The sequence below is a fragment of the Pholcus phalangioides genome, unplaced genomic scaffold (assembly GCF_987345545.1).
Source record: "Pholcus phalangioides strain wild (caught in Gottingen) unplaced genomic scaffold, Ppha-v1.0 ptg000015l_1, whole genome shotgun sequence".
Taxonomy (NCBI): Eukaryota; Metazoa; Arthropoda; class Arachnida; order Araneae; family Pholcidae; genus Pholcus; species Pholcus phalangioides.
Window position 1 is genome coordinate 66026054 of NW_028301608.1, and position 16078 is coordinate 66042131.

A 16078-nucleotide genomic window follows, 5' to 3' on the forward strand; every position below is an offset into this window, starting at 1 on the left:
CATCGTGATTGCGGTTTGATGGGTGCCATAACTGGCGTGGACATAATTATCAAGGAAAAATACGCCAACTTGACGATGACCCCGAATCATATCTTTTGTTATCGGACTTTGGCCAGGGATCACAAGTAAGTTCGCGAACTGGTTAATATTCAACGAAATTTGCCAATTTTGGTCTTTGGCAGTGAGAATATATAAATAGAAAGAACAGAAAACTTTCCAAAACAATATATCAGTGCAGTTTCATATGTGCTCCTTTTGTTGCCCGAATGAAAAATTGCTCAACGCCCATATATATCACGTGAAAGCGCGGCGCACCACAAATTCGCTTTTTGGATTGTTTCTTTCCACTTCGAAAATTGCATGGGAATTTTCTGAGACCCGAATTCGGCAGTTGTGATTACTGACCCTGTTGGACACACAGAATGTTGCCTCATCTGAAAAAATGATCCTGGAAAGGAAATCAGGGTTACTACATCGATTAGAGCTAACATCTCCGCAAAACTATTTGCGCCTTTTTCTTGTGGTGACACTATTTACCTCTTTGTTTGCTCGTAACAACGGCAGCGTACGTAATGACTCATTCAGAAAACTTGCCTCCAAACCCTCAGAGTCGGGCAGCCACATTTTCCTAATATCGTCGCCCCACGTGACATTACTTATTTTAATCGCTGCTTGAAATTAGAAAAATTTGATCTGGACAACCTGGGTTATTATTAATTATGTTGTTAGCATTACAATTAACCTAAGATAATTAGGCATTCACAGAGTTTTCATCAAACATGTATTAAATTAATTGAGTCGAAATTGAAAAATAGTAGCCACTTCACCTCTGCTGCGGCCTGCGAGTGTTGTTGAGTGTCGTTGTGGTCAGCGGAGAAGCGTTATTATGTTCCGATGCCGGTGGTAACGGAAGAGTAACAGTATTCGAAGGTGGAGGAACAACTGGTAACGTCACCGGAGATTCGTACATACAGTATATACTTTCTTCTTCGTGGTCACTCAGACAGCTGGACGGCTGAAATGAAATTCGGATATTATTATAAAACTTAGCGTTATATAGTATTATGAGTATTTACAACGCAATAAAAATAAATAAAAAATATTGAATTAGAATTACACCCACAGATTCACATTCACCCAAAAATCCATATTATTATTATTATGGTATTGAAATACAGTAAGAGCTCTCTCATATGTGGTTACCGGGACAAGGGTTCAAACCCAAAATCCAATTCACTTACGGAGATTGAAACCAGTCCAAAATTTTTTCCGTGCCTATATATATATATTGTATTGAATCCATTAGGCCCCAACTTCATAGAAAATACTACTGCTACTAAACCGCACATGCATTTCACCCATGTTCCTCTGCGGAACTTCTAACGAAATGGCACGTGTTGGAATGTGCGTGGACGTGTGAAATTCACGTGAAGTTCGTTTATGTATAATGCTTGCTATAGTGCTACCATCCGCCATCAATTTCTCGAACTATGATTGAAGTGTAATGATTGAAGATTTGTACAGTTGTAGGCCTTAGAAAAAGCTGTATAAAAAATACTGCTTTACATGCATACCACTTCTTAAACTCCCCCCCCCCCCTCCCCCAGACGCAGTCATCCCCTTTCTTTTACGACTTAACAATAATTTCCCCTTGTATAATAAAATTATGCATTGCAAACCCCTGATTAACGGTCACCCGTCTTTTAAGGACGATTTCTCTTGTACCACCAGTGACCGCAAAAGAGAGGATTTACTGTATTTGAAAATTTAGTAAATAAATTACAATTAAAAAATAAAGTGATTGCGTTTATTAGAACGAATAGGGATTACGTTATAATATATATAGATTTACATACGACAAATTAACTGAAGAAATATACTGGCAAAAACATCACTTGTAGCATTACAGCATCATGTAAGGAATGGAATTTTTTACCACCGGTTTAGAAAATATTCATTACACAATAAACTTATTTGAATAGATATTGCTGTGCAATTTTTTTTTCTGCATGAGAATTCATGTTATATAACTGAAGTAGATTATTCGTGAAAGATAAATTATTTATTGAAAGAGAACAAGCGAACTACATGTGTTCAAAATTTAAACTCAGAAATAGATTAAGTACAGTAAAAAACATTGAATTCACGAAATGGTACAAAATTAACATAATGTATGAAAACTTGTTTCAAAAAGAATTGGTTGCTCACCGTCCACACAATATTTAACAACAGTATCAAGACTTCAGGTATACTGGCTCCCCCCCCCCCCCCCGTTTTTACAGAAAGTGTCATTTATTTGTATTTTATTCATTGCTCTTTCTGTATTGCAAAATGCTACTCGTCCTGTTTATATTTTCAAGGGGAATTTCAATTTCATGAGTTCAGCTTTTTGCTGTTCATCTTTTATTTTGCTTCCCCCACTATAACTGGGTTTGTGCCTGTTGTGTGAGATTATTAAATAAATACATATTGTCATTAGTTTATAATGAGTGGTAGTTCATCAATTAGTCATATTTTGAACCCTGCATATACAAACGCTGCGTATTTTCTTCATTAGATAATTTTTGTCACACCACAGCTATTTTCTGAACGACAACTTTTTTTTAATACTACCAGAAAGGTTGGTGCGCTAACCCCTCGGTGTGGAAGTCCCTGCGGTAGCAATATTTTTCTTTTGTCATGTCGTTTCTGTTGTGCCCCCCGCGTCAGGAAAATTTTCTGACAAGGACGAATCCGGCATCGAATTTATGACATCTCTAAAGATCCTTTGGTACTTTAAGCGAGTGTCATATCGACCTAGGCTCGTCATTTAGGGGGGCGGCAGGCCCTGGCTTTTGAAAATACACTAAAAATGGTATATATATATATATATATATATATATATACAAATATATATATACATACATTGAATACATGTGCTTTGCACCCCCCCCCCCTCCGGAAAAAGTTGAAATGACGGCCCTGTATCGACCTGGGGCTACCGCGCTCTATTTTCTTCATACGTGATAAAATGTATTGCTGATATCATTGTCTATCTTTACTCGTGCAAGATACCTTCCTTCAACCTTTATAAGAGACTTTTTAAACAAGTATGTGTTTGTGTGTGTGCGTGCGTGCCATCACAAGTGCAATCAATGTATAAAATACGTTTCGAAAAATCTGGTTAGGCTTCCCTTTTGTTTCATACATAACGTATACTCAGAAGCGATTCGAAAATTCCAAAAAGCTCAATTTAATTTAAAATCTTAATTAAAAATAAAGCTGAGAGAACTATCGTGATTGCAGTTCGAAGACGACATCCGGCGAATACAGTTTTTTGACAGTTCTTTCTAAAGAACGTAGATAGATCATTAGCAGCTTTAATCGAACATTTTGCTTCCATATCTACTAAACATAATTCCTTGTTCGAACTCATTTATTTTTCATATCTTTTTCCCTTATAATAATTGGAAACACGTGAGAGGAAAAAAAAAATTTTGTTTGAAGAATAATCACTTCAAAGAAGGAGAATCTTAATTCATCCATTTTCTTTGATGATGATCATAATAATAATAATACAGATGTTTCGAGAAAATATCGATGATTGAAAGGAGTAAAAGCGAAATTAAGAGGTGAAAAAAAATATAAGACGTCTTTTCTGTATAATGAGGTTTTCCAAAACTGAAATCCTTTCCTCATCGTTACATATCTCACCTAGTCAAATATTCAAACATTTATTACATTCTTTTTCAAAGCCTAACGTCAAAAAGTATTAGAATAAGAAACAAAGAAATATATGAGAAGAAGAGAAAATGTAACTTTGCTCTTTATGGATTGACGATGAATATGTAACAAGTCTAACCGAGGGATAAGAAGGAAAATAAGAAAAAAAAACTGAAACTTTCGGTTCATTTAAAATTTATATCGAAATTCATGCAAATATATATTTCCGTCGAGATTTTTTTTATGTATACTACATATATTTTGTTCGGTTTGACACATGCAGTCACGGAATATGATCATTTCTAAAGGATTGAGAGGATTCAAATGAAATATGTTCGTAAAAAGTTTGGACTCGAACCACAATAATTGTTTGGATCGATGTGGGTATTTTTTCTTTTTATTTCTTCTTTTTTAGTCGATAGTGTTACGCCGGTCGATAATTCGATGAATATTTCATTATTTTTAGTGATCGATCGTATGCTTTCGTTATCGACGAAAGTGTGAGTGTGATTTTTTTTTAAGATTTAAATATTTGTTTTATTTTCATTTTTAGTCGTTACGAATGCGAATAAATAAGTGCAGATCCTCCGAAAGGAATAATATTCGTTTCCTAAAAATGTAAATTCAAAAACCTAAAAGTAAAGTTCTTAAATATTTATTGATTTTTTTTTCTCTCTCCAAATTTTTGAATGTGTATTTTGGATTTCGGATGAAATCTCAAAGTGGTGGAATATTTAGTAATTTTCATTTCAATGTATTGTAGTAGAGTAAGGATTTCCCCAAATGTTTTCCTTTCGGGAATGAGATTGAAATTTTTAATATCAAAAGTAGAAATTATTGTGTGTATGCTCCTGATCTCTAGAAATTTTTGAAGCATCCTGAAAGTGCCAAAGCTTGGTGGTTGAGAATTATTGCTCTCATTTATATTTTCAATCAATTTTTATCATTTGAATATCTCGCCGGCGCTTCACTTCAAATCCTTCGGAAATCGCTCAGGTAGAAGATGAATTTAATTCGATATTTTTACTGATCATACGAAATTGAAATCGCTGAAATAATGATCATAACATGTTGAAATTGTACCGTGTTTTCCCGCATCAGCTGATGGGCAGTAAAAATCGGGTGATACCTCAGCTTTTTGAGTTCTGGAGTCCTTTTTTAATTTTCTCGCAGCATGCCGGAAAAAGCATGTGCTGAGTAAGACATAAAATGACTGATACACAATTTTATTGAATACTGAATAAATAAGCTAATCAGAATGAAATAATGGTTTTTCCACTGTAGCGTACAAGAATTTGATAACAATAATGGAAATTGCGCATTTACTTATTTATATTAGTATCATCAGCCTTCAATACGAAATACAGATACTGTATTCTACACAATTTTCTGCATGTTTAGACGTTGAAGAAATAAAACTTTCACTTCTGTATTACACTATCATGTTTGCAGCGCATTTTCTTCTATTTTCCGCTCTGCTCAATCCAATTTACCAATTTTGTCAAGATCAAGGATTACGAAAATAGTTCGCAGCCTACTTATATTTTCATTTAATTTACTTAACCTACGCTAACGAATAGCCTTAGCGTATCCCTCATTTCTCATGAATGTCGTGCATTTGTGGCGTCGAAAGCAAACATAAACTTAGAACTATCTGAAAGTAGTTCGTAAAACGGAAATAATCCTAGAATGAAGAGAAAAAACAAGGTTTAAAACAACCATTCATTCAACTTCTAATCAAGATGTTCAAGAATTATTCGGAATCAGTGAATCGGATTTCCTGGCATGCTAAAAAAAAAAGAATATTCCTGGAATGCTAGTTCCCCTCGCCGTTTCCCGGCAAGTCGGTTAATGCGGGGGAGTACGGTAAATAGAAGAAAATATAATATCTTCATAAAATTCGTACGTTTAATTTTTTGAACTGTTCTCACCACAACAAGCAATCAGTTCGCAGTTAGTTTCACAACTCTAAAAAACCTCATTGAGACATTCGATAATTTTCTGATTTTTTCACTTCAATATATTCATGAAATATAAGGTGTTCATCAGGATCAGTTAAACATTTTAGTCTTTTTGTAAAATATATAGTCTGTACTATACAATTCTGGGTTTATAGATTGTGTTATAATTGATTTCACTCGGAGCATTTTTTGTCACCTTTTATTGAACTGCCTGTGATAATAATTTTTGAATAAAAATAGATAGAATAGACAAAATTTTTGAATTATATACCAACCCCAGGAAGTTGTTTTGATCCAACCCCTCATCAACTATAAGGGATATTAACGTGCAGATTTGTTTATTACATCAGTATGGATTAGTTAAGATACCTTCGTGGATACTTTCTTCTTTTATATGCATCTGTTCGTAAATCAAGTGAAAAGGAATGCAATCAGAAATATGTAACACAGACAGCCAGTACCTCCTCATACTACATAATATCAGACGCACACAATATTGTTAGGTTTCCTAATAATGGATGCACTGTGGTGGGCCTTCCTGATGCACACTATCTGAATCTAAAAAGTTTGCCTTTCCTTACCGCGGGTCACACACGAGTGATAAGATAAACAGTTAGGCATAGTAAAAAAAAAAATTTAACTGTGAAAAAAAGGAAAAGATGAAAAAATGGTAAAATATGGTGCATATTTCCAGTGTAATTGTATTCCGTGTCTTCTGAGGCTTTTGTAAATAAAATAAAATATTTACTAGAATTCTGAAATTCCACAAAAAAAAAAAAAAATCTCTACGTACGTATGCATTTCGATACATAGGCACGTTACACAATTACAACGATTGTATACTTACTTACCGAATATTTTCCTGGCTTGAAGTTCTTGTTGGATTTAGTTGATAATTCGTCTATCTGCGGCTACAAATAAAAGTGAATTGAGCTATATATTGAAGCTAAAACCAAAACAGCAAAAAACAAACACGAGAAGGCATCATCAATGTATATACATCAGGATTTGTTACTGGAAACTGTAAACGTATGTATCAACCAAGTAGTTTGATTAGGAAGAATTATGGGGGAAAGTATTCTATGTGTTAATGGTCCAGAAAAGAAAATGCAGGAATAATTTGGCTTTTTGTTGGTTTTTTATTATATTTCATCTCAGGAAGGCCTGAGATGAATTAGTGTAACAAATGAACAGCGAGTGGAGTGTGTTTCTGGGAATTTTGCAAAACAAAAAAGCGTGATGTTTTTCTGTGTTAGGCGCTGAGAATGTGTATGCATCGAAATTACGGGTTACTTTCAGAGGTCGACATCACTGTATTAAGAATGGGCCAATCTGCATCATTCTATGGAGGTTCCGTTAACATATTTATGATCCCGGATGTCCGCATCTAACGTTAATTACATAATAGAAGATAGTGGGGACATGGGCCCCGTATGCAGGAATGGCCACTAAACACGACACGTCACGACAGAGTAAATTAGAGCTCGGGGTCGTAAATGCGCGTAAACATCTAGAATAGTAGAATAGTACCAATAAGCCCACGAAAAGCTAGAGAAAGAGAAATGTTATTCGAATAGAGTTAGAAAATTTTCAAGAAAATAAATTCTAATCTGTAGTAGATGGTTTTGAATAGAATATATATAAATAACTTATATTGTTCGAAATAATCGAAACTGAACTTACAGTAAACGGTGGAAAATCGATCGCAACTCGACGTTTCCGTATCTCTTCTAACCTTGCAAGGACGTCTCTGTAGTGAGTTCGAAGCTCTTCTGCGTACCGCGTTGCGAGACTCTCAAGGTGTCCTCTACTACCATCCTACAATGAAAATTCAGAATAAAATAAATATCAATTACAATCTGAAAAATGAATAGAGAAATAAAGTGAGTATTAAAAGGGAGTTAATGCGCAGAAAAATTTGCCAAAACACACATTCTTCAATTTTTGAATATTTGACTGCTTTGAACTTCTAATTGCGTTCGAATTTTTTTTTTTTTTTGCTATATGTGCCAAAAGTATTTCCAATACATTTTATAAGGTACTGGCAAGAATTATTTATGCTGTGTTCCATTAAAATGCTCTTTCCTCAGAACTATGTTTTTTTTCGTCAGATAACGAACATTTTCTTCAAACACTAATTGTTCAAATACCTTGAAACTTTGTATGTCTCTTGCCACTGCGGTGTTGCATGCATTAATGAAGGCATTTCGTATTGAAATATATTTTCAAGCAATTTCCTGGCATCAAATATGGGATATTTTTAGTTATTCTTAAAAAAGTTGCATGCTGTTAATATTCGAAAAAAAAGTGGTGAAATTAGATTCCATAATAAATTAGATGAAATCCGTGCATTTTTCAACTCTGGACTCAATGATAATTATTGTACATATCCTATTTCATTGTTCTTTTCCTCACGTTTATTGTGATTAATATATTTTGCTACACTGTAAATTTACTAATTATACTGAAGATGAGTTAATAGAATCAATAAATACTAACTCATTCAATAGAAACTTCAAATTGCATACACACAATTTTTTAAATAGCACCTATTTATTTTTAATTGAAATTGATATTTAATATATTTTCTCTTTCTCTTTTTCTGTTTTTGAACAATTATGATGCATAAAAGGTGTTGTCGTTCTTTGTTACGGGTCAATGGCCTATATGCAAATAAATATTATTACACTAAAACTTCCATTAACTGTCACTCGTTTAACCATCAGTTTCTGTTATCCGTCATCGTCTAAAAAATACGTATCAACAAACAGACACCTTTAAATTTGTCCACGGATTACTTTAACACCCTCCTGTATAAAGCTGGAAGTGTACTGTATGATGGCGGAAGTGACTAATCGCCGGCGACAGAGGAGTTGAACTTGATCTGGTGCGCCACTAACCCATCACTAACCAGTCTCTATTGTGTTACAGTGATCACAGAGTTGCCTGTGTGCTCAAATGAGTGTTTCGTTTTTGTTGGAATGCGACAGAATAGATGGACGCTTTGAAATTTCGAACGATGATAAAATTGTTTTTAGTGTGAAAATAGAGACCATCTTTAATAGAACCATCTATTGAAGACGAAATTGATGATGATGAAGGATCAATTCTTAACCAAAATTCTACAGCCACGCAGAAGCAGAAGCAATGTTATCAAAGTGCATCGATTGGTTAGAAATGCAAGAGGAGCCAAATGTGCAACGCAGATCATATTTCTGCGTAAGATATGGAGCGTCGCCGCACATAAAGCTCGAGTCGCAAAGACACAGAAGGAGGTGACAGGTTATTTAAAGTACTGTAACCTAGGTCTATAGTATTACAATACATTTCTGTACATTATTGAGGTTTATATTGATCGTTTTGTAAAATTAAATACAATATGTATGTGTTATTCACTTTTAAAGGATTTTATTTTTATTTTCGTCCCGAGCCCGCAGTGAAATCATATATATTAAGATATTTCTATTATCCATCTATTTGGTTATCCGTCACAGCCCTGGTCCGGACGGTGATGAAGTTTTACTGTATTATAATATCGAGGGGAAAAAACCCAAGAATTTAAGTCCCGAAAGCTCACGTTGAATTGTATAAAATATCTCCAGAATTTAAGAAAAAAATTTAAGTGGAGAAATTGAATAGAAAATTTGGAAATGTTCCTTGAAGACCATGAATTTTTCCCATCAGAAAGTATAGGAAGTCAAGATCGTGAACCAAACCCTTCAAAACACAGTATAAGTAATAGGATACAGATTCAAGTACTGAAATTTTTTGGGGTTGGCCGAGAATATTTTCGGGCATTGCGAAATGCATTTCTCTAATGAATGCAGAAACGAACACTAATGTCTAAATTCCAAATGTAGTTCTCGTAAAAATGCTTCTTTACTCAAAAACTACTTATTAGGGGAATCAAAGTAAAATTTACTTGTCGATGATTTCTCTGAAAAGAAGCTGCAACTACTTTGATCTCGATGGAAGTTTCACGGCTAACCAACATCTCAAAGTAACGGACGACACGAACAAGAACAATGCATCAGCGCGTTCGTTAAGACCCAGCATTTCCTAATTAAGTTACAGCAGAACAGGGAGGTTTTAATGCTCTGAAGCACTGTTTCAGAACCTCCTCATCCGAACATATCTCACCATATACTGCCCCCTTTTCCAATGGAAGTGATGGCCTCGGCCGCCGACCGCCATATTTCTCTCCAGCTCCGAAGCTTGCATTTTCATAGACCTCCGGGGAGATAATGGGCTTATTGCTTTGGCAAAGATTGGGTAATAGCAAGTTCTCACCAGGCGCCTATAAATTTCGAGAGGGTTCCTGCTCTCTCTCTCTCTCTGTATACTTTCCTGAGAGAATTTCTCTTTTCCATTCTATATAGTTACGAGCCTCGAAGGCTACCCATTTACGCCTGCCCAGAAACACGTCTCCCAGAAGGGTAGGATCTTCTTTTTTTTCTTCTTATTATTATTATTTTGTGTGGGATAGGAATATGGCAGAAATCGCCCTGGATTTTCTCGAGAATAAAAGACGACAAAAGCACTAAAAATCCGAAATCGGGGACCGAAAATATTCCCGACAATAAAATTTTTTCCGTCCCTTTTTTTTTCTGCCCTCAAAATCCCTGACCAGCGATTTCTAGATTCTTTTTCTTATTTTATATTTTTCTTTGGATTAAAAAAAGAGAGAAAGATGGAATAAGAGGGAGAAAGGAACCATTTCTCCATTGTGCTATGAAACGTGATGGTGTGTGGGTGAGATTCAATACTGACGTCGGCCATAGGTGGTTGAAGTCCGGTGATTTCTAGAGTCCAGGTTTGAAATAAATAGTTCGTCTACGAATTCATTGTACGATTTTTTTCCCTTATCACTCCCCGAGAAAAAAAAAATTCAAACGATAAAGAAAGCATCGAATATATTCAGATTTAAGTTCTTATGATTTTTTAGGCTTCACGCAGCTTCGATTTCTATGTGAAATATTTTACTTTTGATACATTCGTAAGTTGTAAATGTAAATCACAAAAGTTTTGTGTCCATGAATCTTTGGTAGGATATTACTATCGGTCAGGATGGAGTATCTTGGGTTTTACTATGCAGGTTGGTATACTTTCTCGCAGGTCCAGACCTAGACAGGTGCGAAGAGTGCGGTCATATCCATCGTAAAACAGGATTGAAATGCGTTTCAGTTTGACTTTAACTGCTTCACAAAGCAATACCTTGAACTCACATAAATTTACAGATACGCCAAATGGGAAATGTGCGTTTTACGCTTTAGGTAACAAACACGAAGACAAACAGTTCAGGGCTTTTGGCCGACCTCCAAACAAAGCTGTTAACAGCTCTTGACTCTGATTTTCTGGTAAATAAGAGAAACATTTCTTCTTTTCTTCAAAAAATAATAAGGTTATGACCAGGCCAGGGGTCTAGGAAGAAAAACTGTGTATGCACTGCACTGAAACACAAAATTCCTAGGTCCAACCCTGCCTTCTCGGTATTCATTCTATTTTACAACAACTATACACGAATCATAACAGATTTTCTATCAATATTTGATTGCTGTGCAAAAATCACATTTAAAGTAATGAAGTTCTTCGCTTAATATTGATAGAAATAAATTAATATAATAAACAGGAAAGATGTCGATACCAGTTTTTCATACTTTTGATTCCCAAATTTTTCGGTTGTATACGTGAAACGCTAAGGTATTACGAAATGTATGGATGAATCTGCGCTTTCCAAGGACCTAGGACCTAGATAAGGAAAAGATGGGTAATTTATAACTGGCAATTGCAATCTTTTTTTAATCAGATCAAAAAAGATTTTAATGGTCTGCCCTGAACTTCAATACAGTTTCTTTTGGATTCATATCTTGCGAGGATTGCTGAATATTTGAATTCTCTTGGACTTTAGAGCACGTTATTGTATCGTACTGACCCTATAACTACTCAAGCGTACACTCAACTCGCGTGCATTCCTTTGCGGAATTTCTAACAAATCGATGTATTACAGAATGTGCGTTCTGAGTGCATGTGTGGGTCTTTAACGTATTTATGTTGTCAAAGTTGCGCTTGTTTCGTGTTCTTCCTATCACTGCCAACTTTTTTCCACATTTGACAGACATTGTGCTGATCCTAGAGCAACATGATAGAATCTCGACCATCTGGGAAACGGATTAAACGGGGTATAACATTAAACTTATCATGGAACGGAAGGTGGAAGAGAACAGCAAGAAATCAATACACAGTAAACGTTTTATTCAGTGAAGTGTATGATTCTTTGGAGAGTGTAAGATTATAAAAAATACACGAGAACTTTGCATTGCCCCTTTAGTGTGTCAAACTTGTTTTGCACAAACTGTGATCTTCAGAAACTTATTCAGAACGAGAAGCAAAACAAAAGCAGAAAATAGTGATAGTTCGTGATTACCTCTGTGAGAATCTACGGTGCTGTATTTTTAGTTTGACTTGAAGAACAAAAACATTACCACTCATCTCCCCGCCCGATTATGGTCATTTTGTCAGTTGGCGAACATATCTATCCTTTTTTTTTTTAATTATGGATAAAATTATGGAGGTGCGTCGGCAAATGCCCAGACCGTCGACGAGGAAGTCAATTACTGCTTATAATGTTACTATATCGGAATTGTCTGAGAAACCTGTCAGCTCATTTTATGTACCTATATTTGTGTGTCGTCTTCATCCTGCATATTATGTGATGAGGATGTGCTGTTATCTGTCATTCAAATCGGATATAATAAATGAGTAGGATATGTTTGTGTAATTTTAAGGATAGCAAAGCAAAAAATGAGCCTTGTTCATCCAGTTCATCGGTTACGTATGTTTGATTAGCTATGTTCAAATAATGAATGAAAACAGAGAAGAATTTATGTAACAAAATTGATACATAAAAATATAACTGGGTTATATATTTTGTAAACCCGTAAAGCCAAATCCGAATGGTTCATCTGCTACGCAAGTAGTGTGTTTCCTTACGCATCCAGAACTCGGAACAGACATTAGCAATAGTGCTGCTCAACAATAGGTTCATGTATCTATCTCTTAGCTACTTGGTCTCACATTTTATCGTATATTGATTATAGCTATAACTCTGATAAACAGCCTACGGCGTCTCTCTTATTCTATCCGCTATCTTCAATAAATGTGTATGTGTATCGATGTTCGTCGGTCTCTCGCTAGTGTATAACGGTAATGCGAGTGTCTCTTTTATTCGAGACGTCGCGTGTAACAAATGCGACGTCACCGTTTGAGCGAGTGACGCTATAAAGGAAACGTTGCAGCGCTATTTGCTGTCGGGAAATGGGAAATTTCGTAGGTGTTCGTTCCGAAGCGGGAAGGAAGGCGGTAACTGCGGAATGAGGTAAAAGCCGAAACGTGACACCGACATGTTATTTTTTCCTGGCCTCCCTACCCATGCGAGCACACACACACGTGTACTGTTGTACATCTTCGATATCTTCTCCGTGTATCACCTGATAGTCTCTTTACTTCTTTTTATATTTTCCTTTTAAGGGGGTCCGACAATTGGAAGCAGTCATTGTATCCCCGAGGAATGGATGTAATAAATTGCCTTGATGACATAAAAAAAAGAAAATATGTAGCCATAACCGACGCGAGATGATATAACAATTTTTATAATCTCGAAGGGTGGTGAAATTGATGTTTTTGCTATCAATTACGGTAATTTTTTTCAAACAAAAACGACTCAAGTCACTCTCACTGTGTACGCTTTTGAAAGATACACAGCTCTCGAGTAATTTTTTGCCATTATTAGGGGCTATTCACACACATCTGTCACGGCTCGTCGCAGCAACGAGACCCCCGCCTAGTCTCAGTTGAAAAAAAAATAAATTCTTGTTGTCTCTCTGCCAGCCTTTCTTTCCATTCTCACTCATCAGGCGCAGTGAAGAATCAGAGCCGTCAGTCTGATTGCCGTCATGTTTAAGTTTCTTTGGAAGGTAATTTTTGACAAATCGGACGACAGCCCGAGGGCTTCATTAGCAATTTCCGAATTTTAAGTATATAAAATGTATTTCTTGTATTTTTTTCTCACTCCCGTTTTTAACTCACTCCTATGCTGTCTTGCTCACCAGCTTGCTCATTCACTACTTCTGTTGTCACTTGCTCACTGTCATGCTCATTCGCTCACTCCTACGCTCACTTGCTCCACCAACAATGCTCCTTCACTCACTTTTATGTTCACTGGTTTGTTCATTTGCTCACTAACTTGCTAATGCACTACTTTTGTGCTCACTTGCTCAGTGATTTGCTTATTCATATGAGCCATTAAGTGACCAAATCAGTGATCATAGGAGTGGCGATTGAGCAAATAAGTGAGATAGTTCTAGAAAAAATAGAAAAACACGCATACCAAAAAATATCCTATCGCCAGTTTGTTTCAACTACTGTATATTTATTTAAATATATTTGACACACTAAAAAGTATAAAATATTTTTTTATTCAATAGTATGTAACATAATTTAAAATAGAATAAAATAATAGCTGAAATTCTCTCTCTCTCTCTCTCTCTCTGAGGCAAGTATAAAATTATTTAAACCAGTATTTTGGAGTATGAAATTTACACGTGTGCAATGAAAATGAACAATATATGGCACCAAACCAAACAATTTTCATTTTGACCGGTTCCATACCAATAACTCATTTTACTTGCAGAATTATAACAGATTGTTCAGTTTGTATTATTCGATAGTTGGCAACAGGGGGTCCCAGCTCAACGACGTTTCTCGCATGTTAGAGTATAAATATGAAATATGACGCGTCTGAAGGGTTTTTTAAGAGATTTCCTTACTATTTTTCTTTTTTTTTTTTGCGAGGATCCGCAAATTCTTTCTCTCATTAGTGCCAGGCCGTGAAATGAAATTTTCACTCAATCTCACAGGTCCACAAGTAAGTATTAAAAGTTTGACACATACTGTAACACAATTACATCATCTTGTTAAATATGAAACGAGCCTATACAGGAAACGATCCGTTATTAAGAAGAGCTGGTCAAGAGAGATTCTATTTTGTATATCCCCATCCATTCTTCTAATAAAGTTGAACCTGGTTAGAATTACGATGTAGTTGACGAAGATGGTAAATTGATACCACAGCATAAGTTCTATGACCAAAAATATTCAAATAGAACATAAAAAATACATGGATTCCCCCCCCCCACCATGTTCTTCTATTTAAAAGACGTTGAGTGTCTAAAACTGTGCGAAAAACTAACGGACAACGATTCTTCCTCTCATTTATGCTGTGTTTCCCCCCCCCCCAACTTTTCTCCCCTTTTTGAACTCAAACATCTCAGTGAATATTGCACTTAAAAACGTATGTTTTTCCCCCTCAGAACAGACAAGGTGACAAATTTCTAATTGGACTTTTGAAGACCGTGTGTCCGTATAAAAAATAATATTTTTTTAAATTCTAATAACTATAAAACCCCTTGTAACATGAATGACGTATCTGAGTTCTACACGTTATTTGGATAATTTTTCTAATTGGAAGAGTACTTCCGGGACCAAGGGTTCGCCCGTAAAATGTGGCAAGGTGAATTAAATATCCCCCCCCCCCTTGAAATTTCTCCTAGAATGCATACTAAGTATTCAAATTAATACCAATTATCTCAATTTGTACGAAATTTAAATTACGATTTTTCATATTAATCTTGAGTGTAAAGTTTTCCATAAGAATTTATGTCATGGATATCGCATTTTTATTAAAATTACATCGCCAAATTTAAACCAGTGATGTATTTCCAACGGCATAATCATCGCTGTTCTTGAGAATCACACATCGAATTCTCGAAACATACACTCGCATGTTTAAAGTTTAAGCGTGTATGTATATATGAGTTAGGAATATCCCATGACGATATTAACCCGGGGTAATAATAACTATTGTAGGACCCCCCCCCCCAAATATCACGTTTAGAAGGTTCAATTTCTCACCAGAAGCAATAGTGACAAGAGCACATTAACGCAATTTGTGAAAACGAAACTAAACCCATGAGTATTCAGAAACCATTTGTTTCTCTCTCTCTCTCTCTATCACCCCCCCCCTCCCGTTCCGCTCCTTGGCAGAAACTACTACATCCATCACTAGATAGAATGGTGAGGGGTGGAAGGCAAAAGCTGTAAAAGCCATTAGTATTTTGGGTTGAACCCTCCCACCCTCCGAATCATTTCTCCTAGGATTGCTTTAATGCCATCGAAAGTGAAGGATTGCAATTGTTCCCAGAGTGTTCGGAACATGAAAGTGGAAACTGCTCGTGGGGTAGAGGGCGAGGGGAGGGTTGAAATCGAGCCTGCTGCCTCCTCGTAAAACACGATTCAGAATCTCCAGCAAGAGTTATTCCCGTTGGTTAACGGGACAACAATTTAAGGGAACCATAATT

At 35.8% G+C, this 16078-nt stretch overlaps 1 protein-coding gene across 1 annotated transcript in view; it reads right to left on the bottom strand.

The window, feature by feature from the left end:
- LOC149076543 (uncharacterized) overlaps positions 1 to 16078 on the bottom strand; it is a 374649-nt gene that overhangs the window by 114805 nt on the left and 243766 nt on the right. Inside the window, exons 2-4 of the mRNA XM_089244125.1 lie at positions 7347 to 7481; positions 6515 to 6574; positions 828 to 1015 (exon numbers count right to left, since the gene is read on the bottom strand). Coding sequence (XP_089100251.1) covers positions 828 to 1015; positions 6515 to 6574; positions 7347 to 7481 — 383 coding nt within the window. The remainder of the gene's footprint in view (positions 1 to 827; positions 1016 to 6514; positions 6575 to 7346; positions 7482 to 16078) is intronic.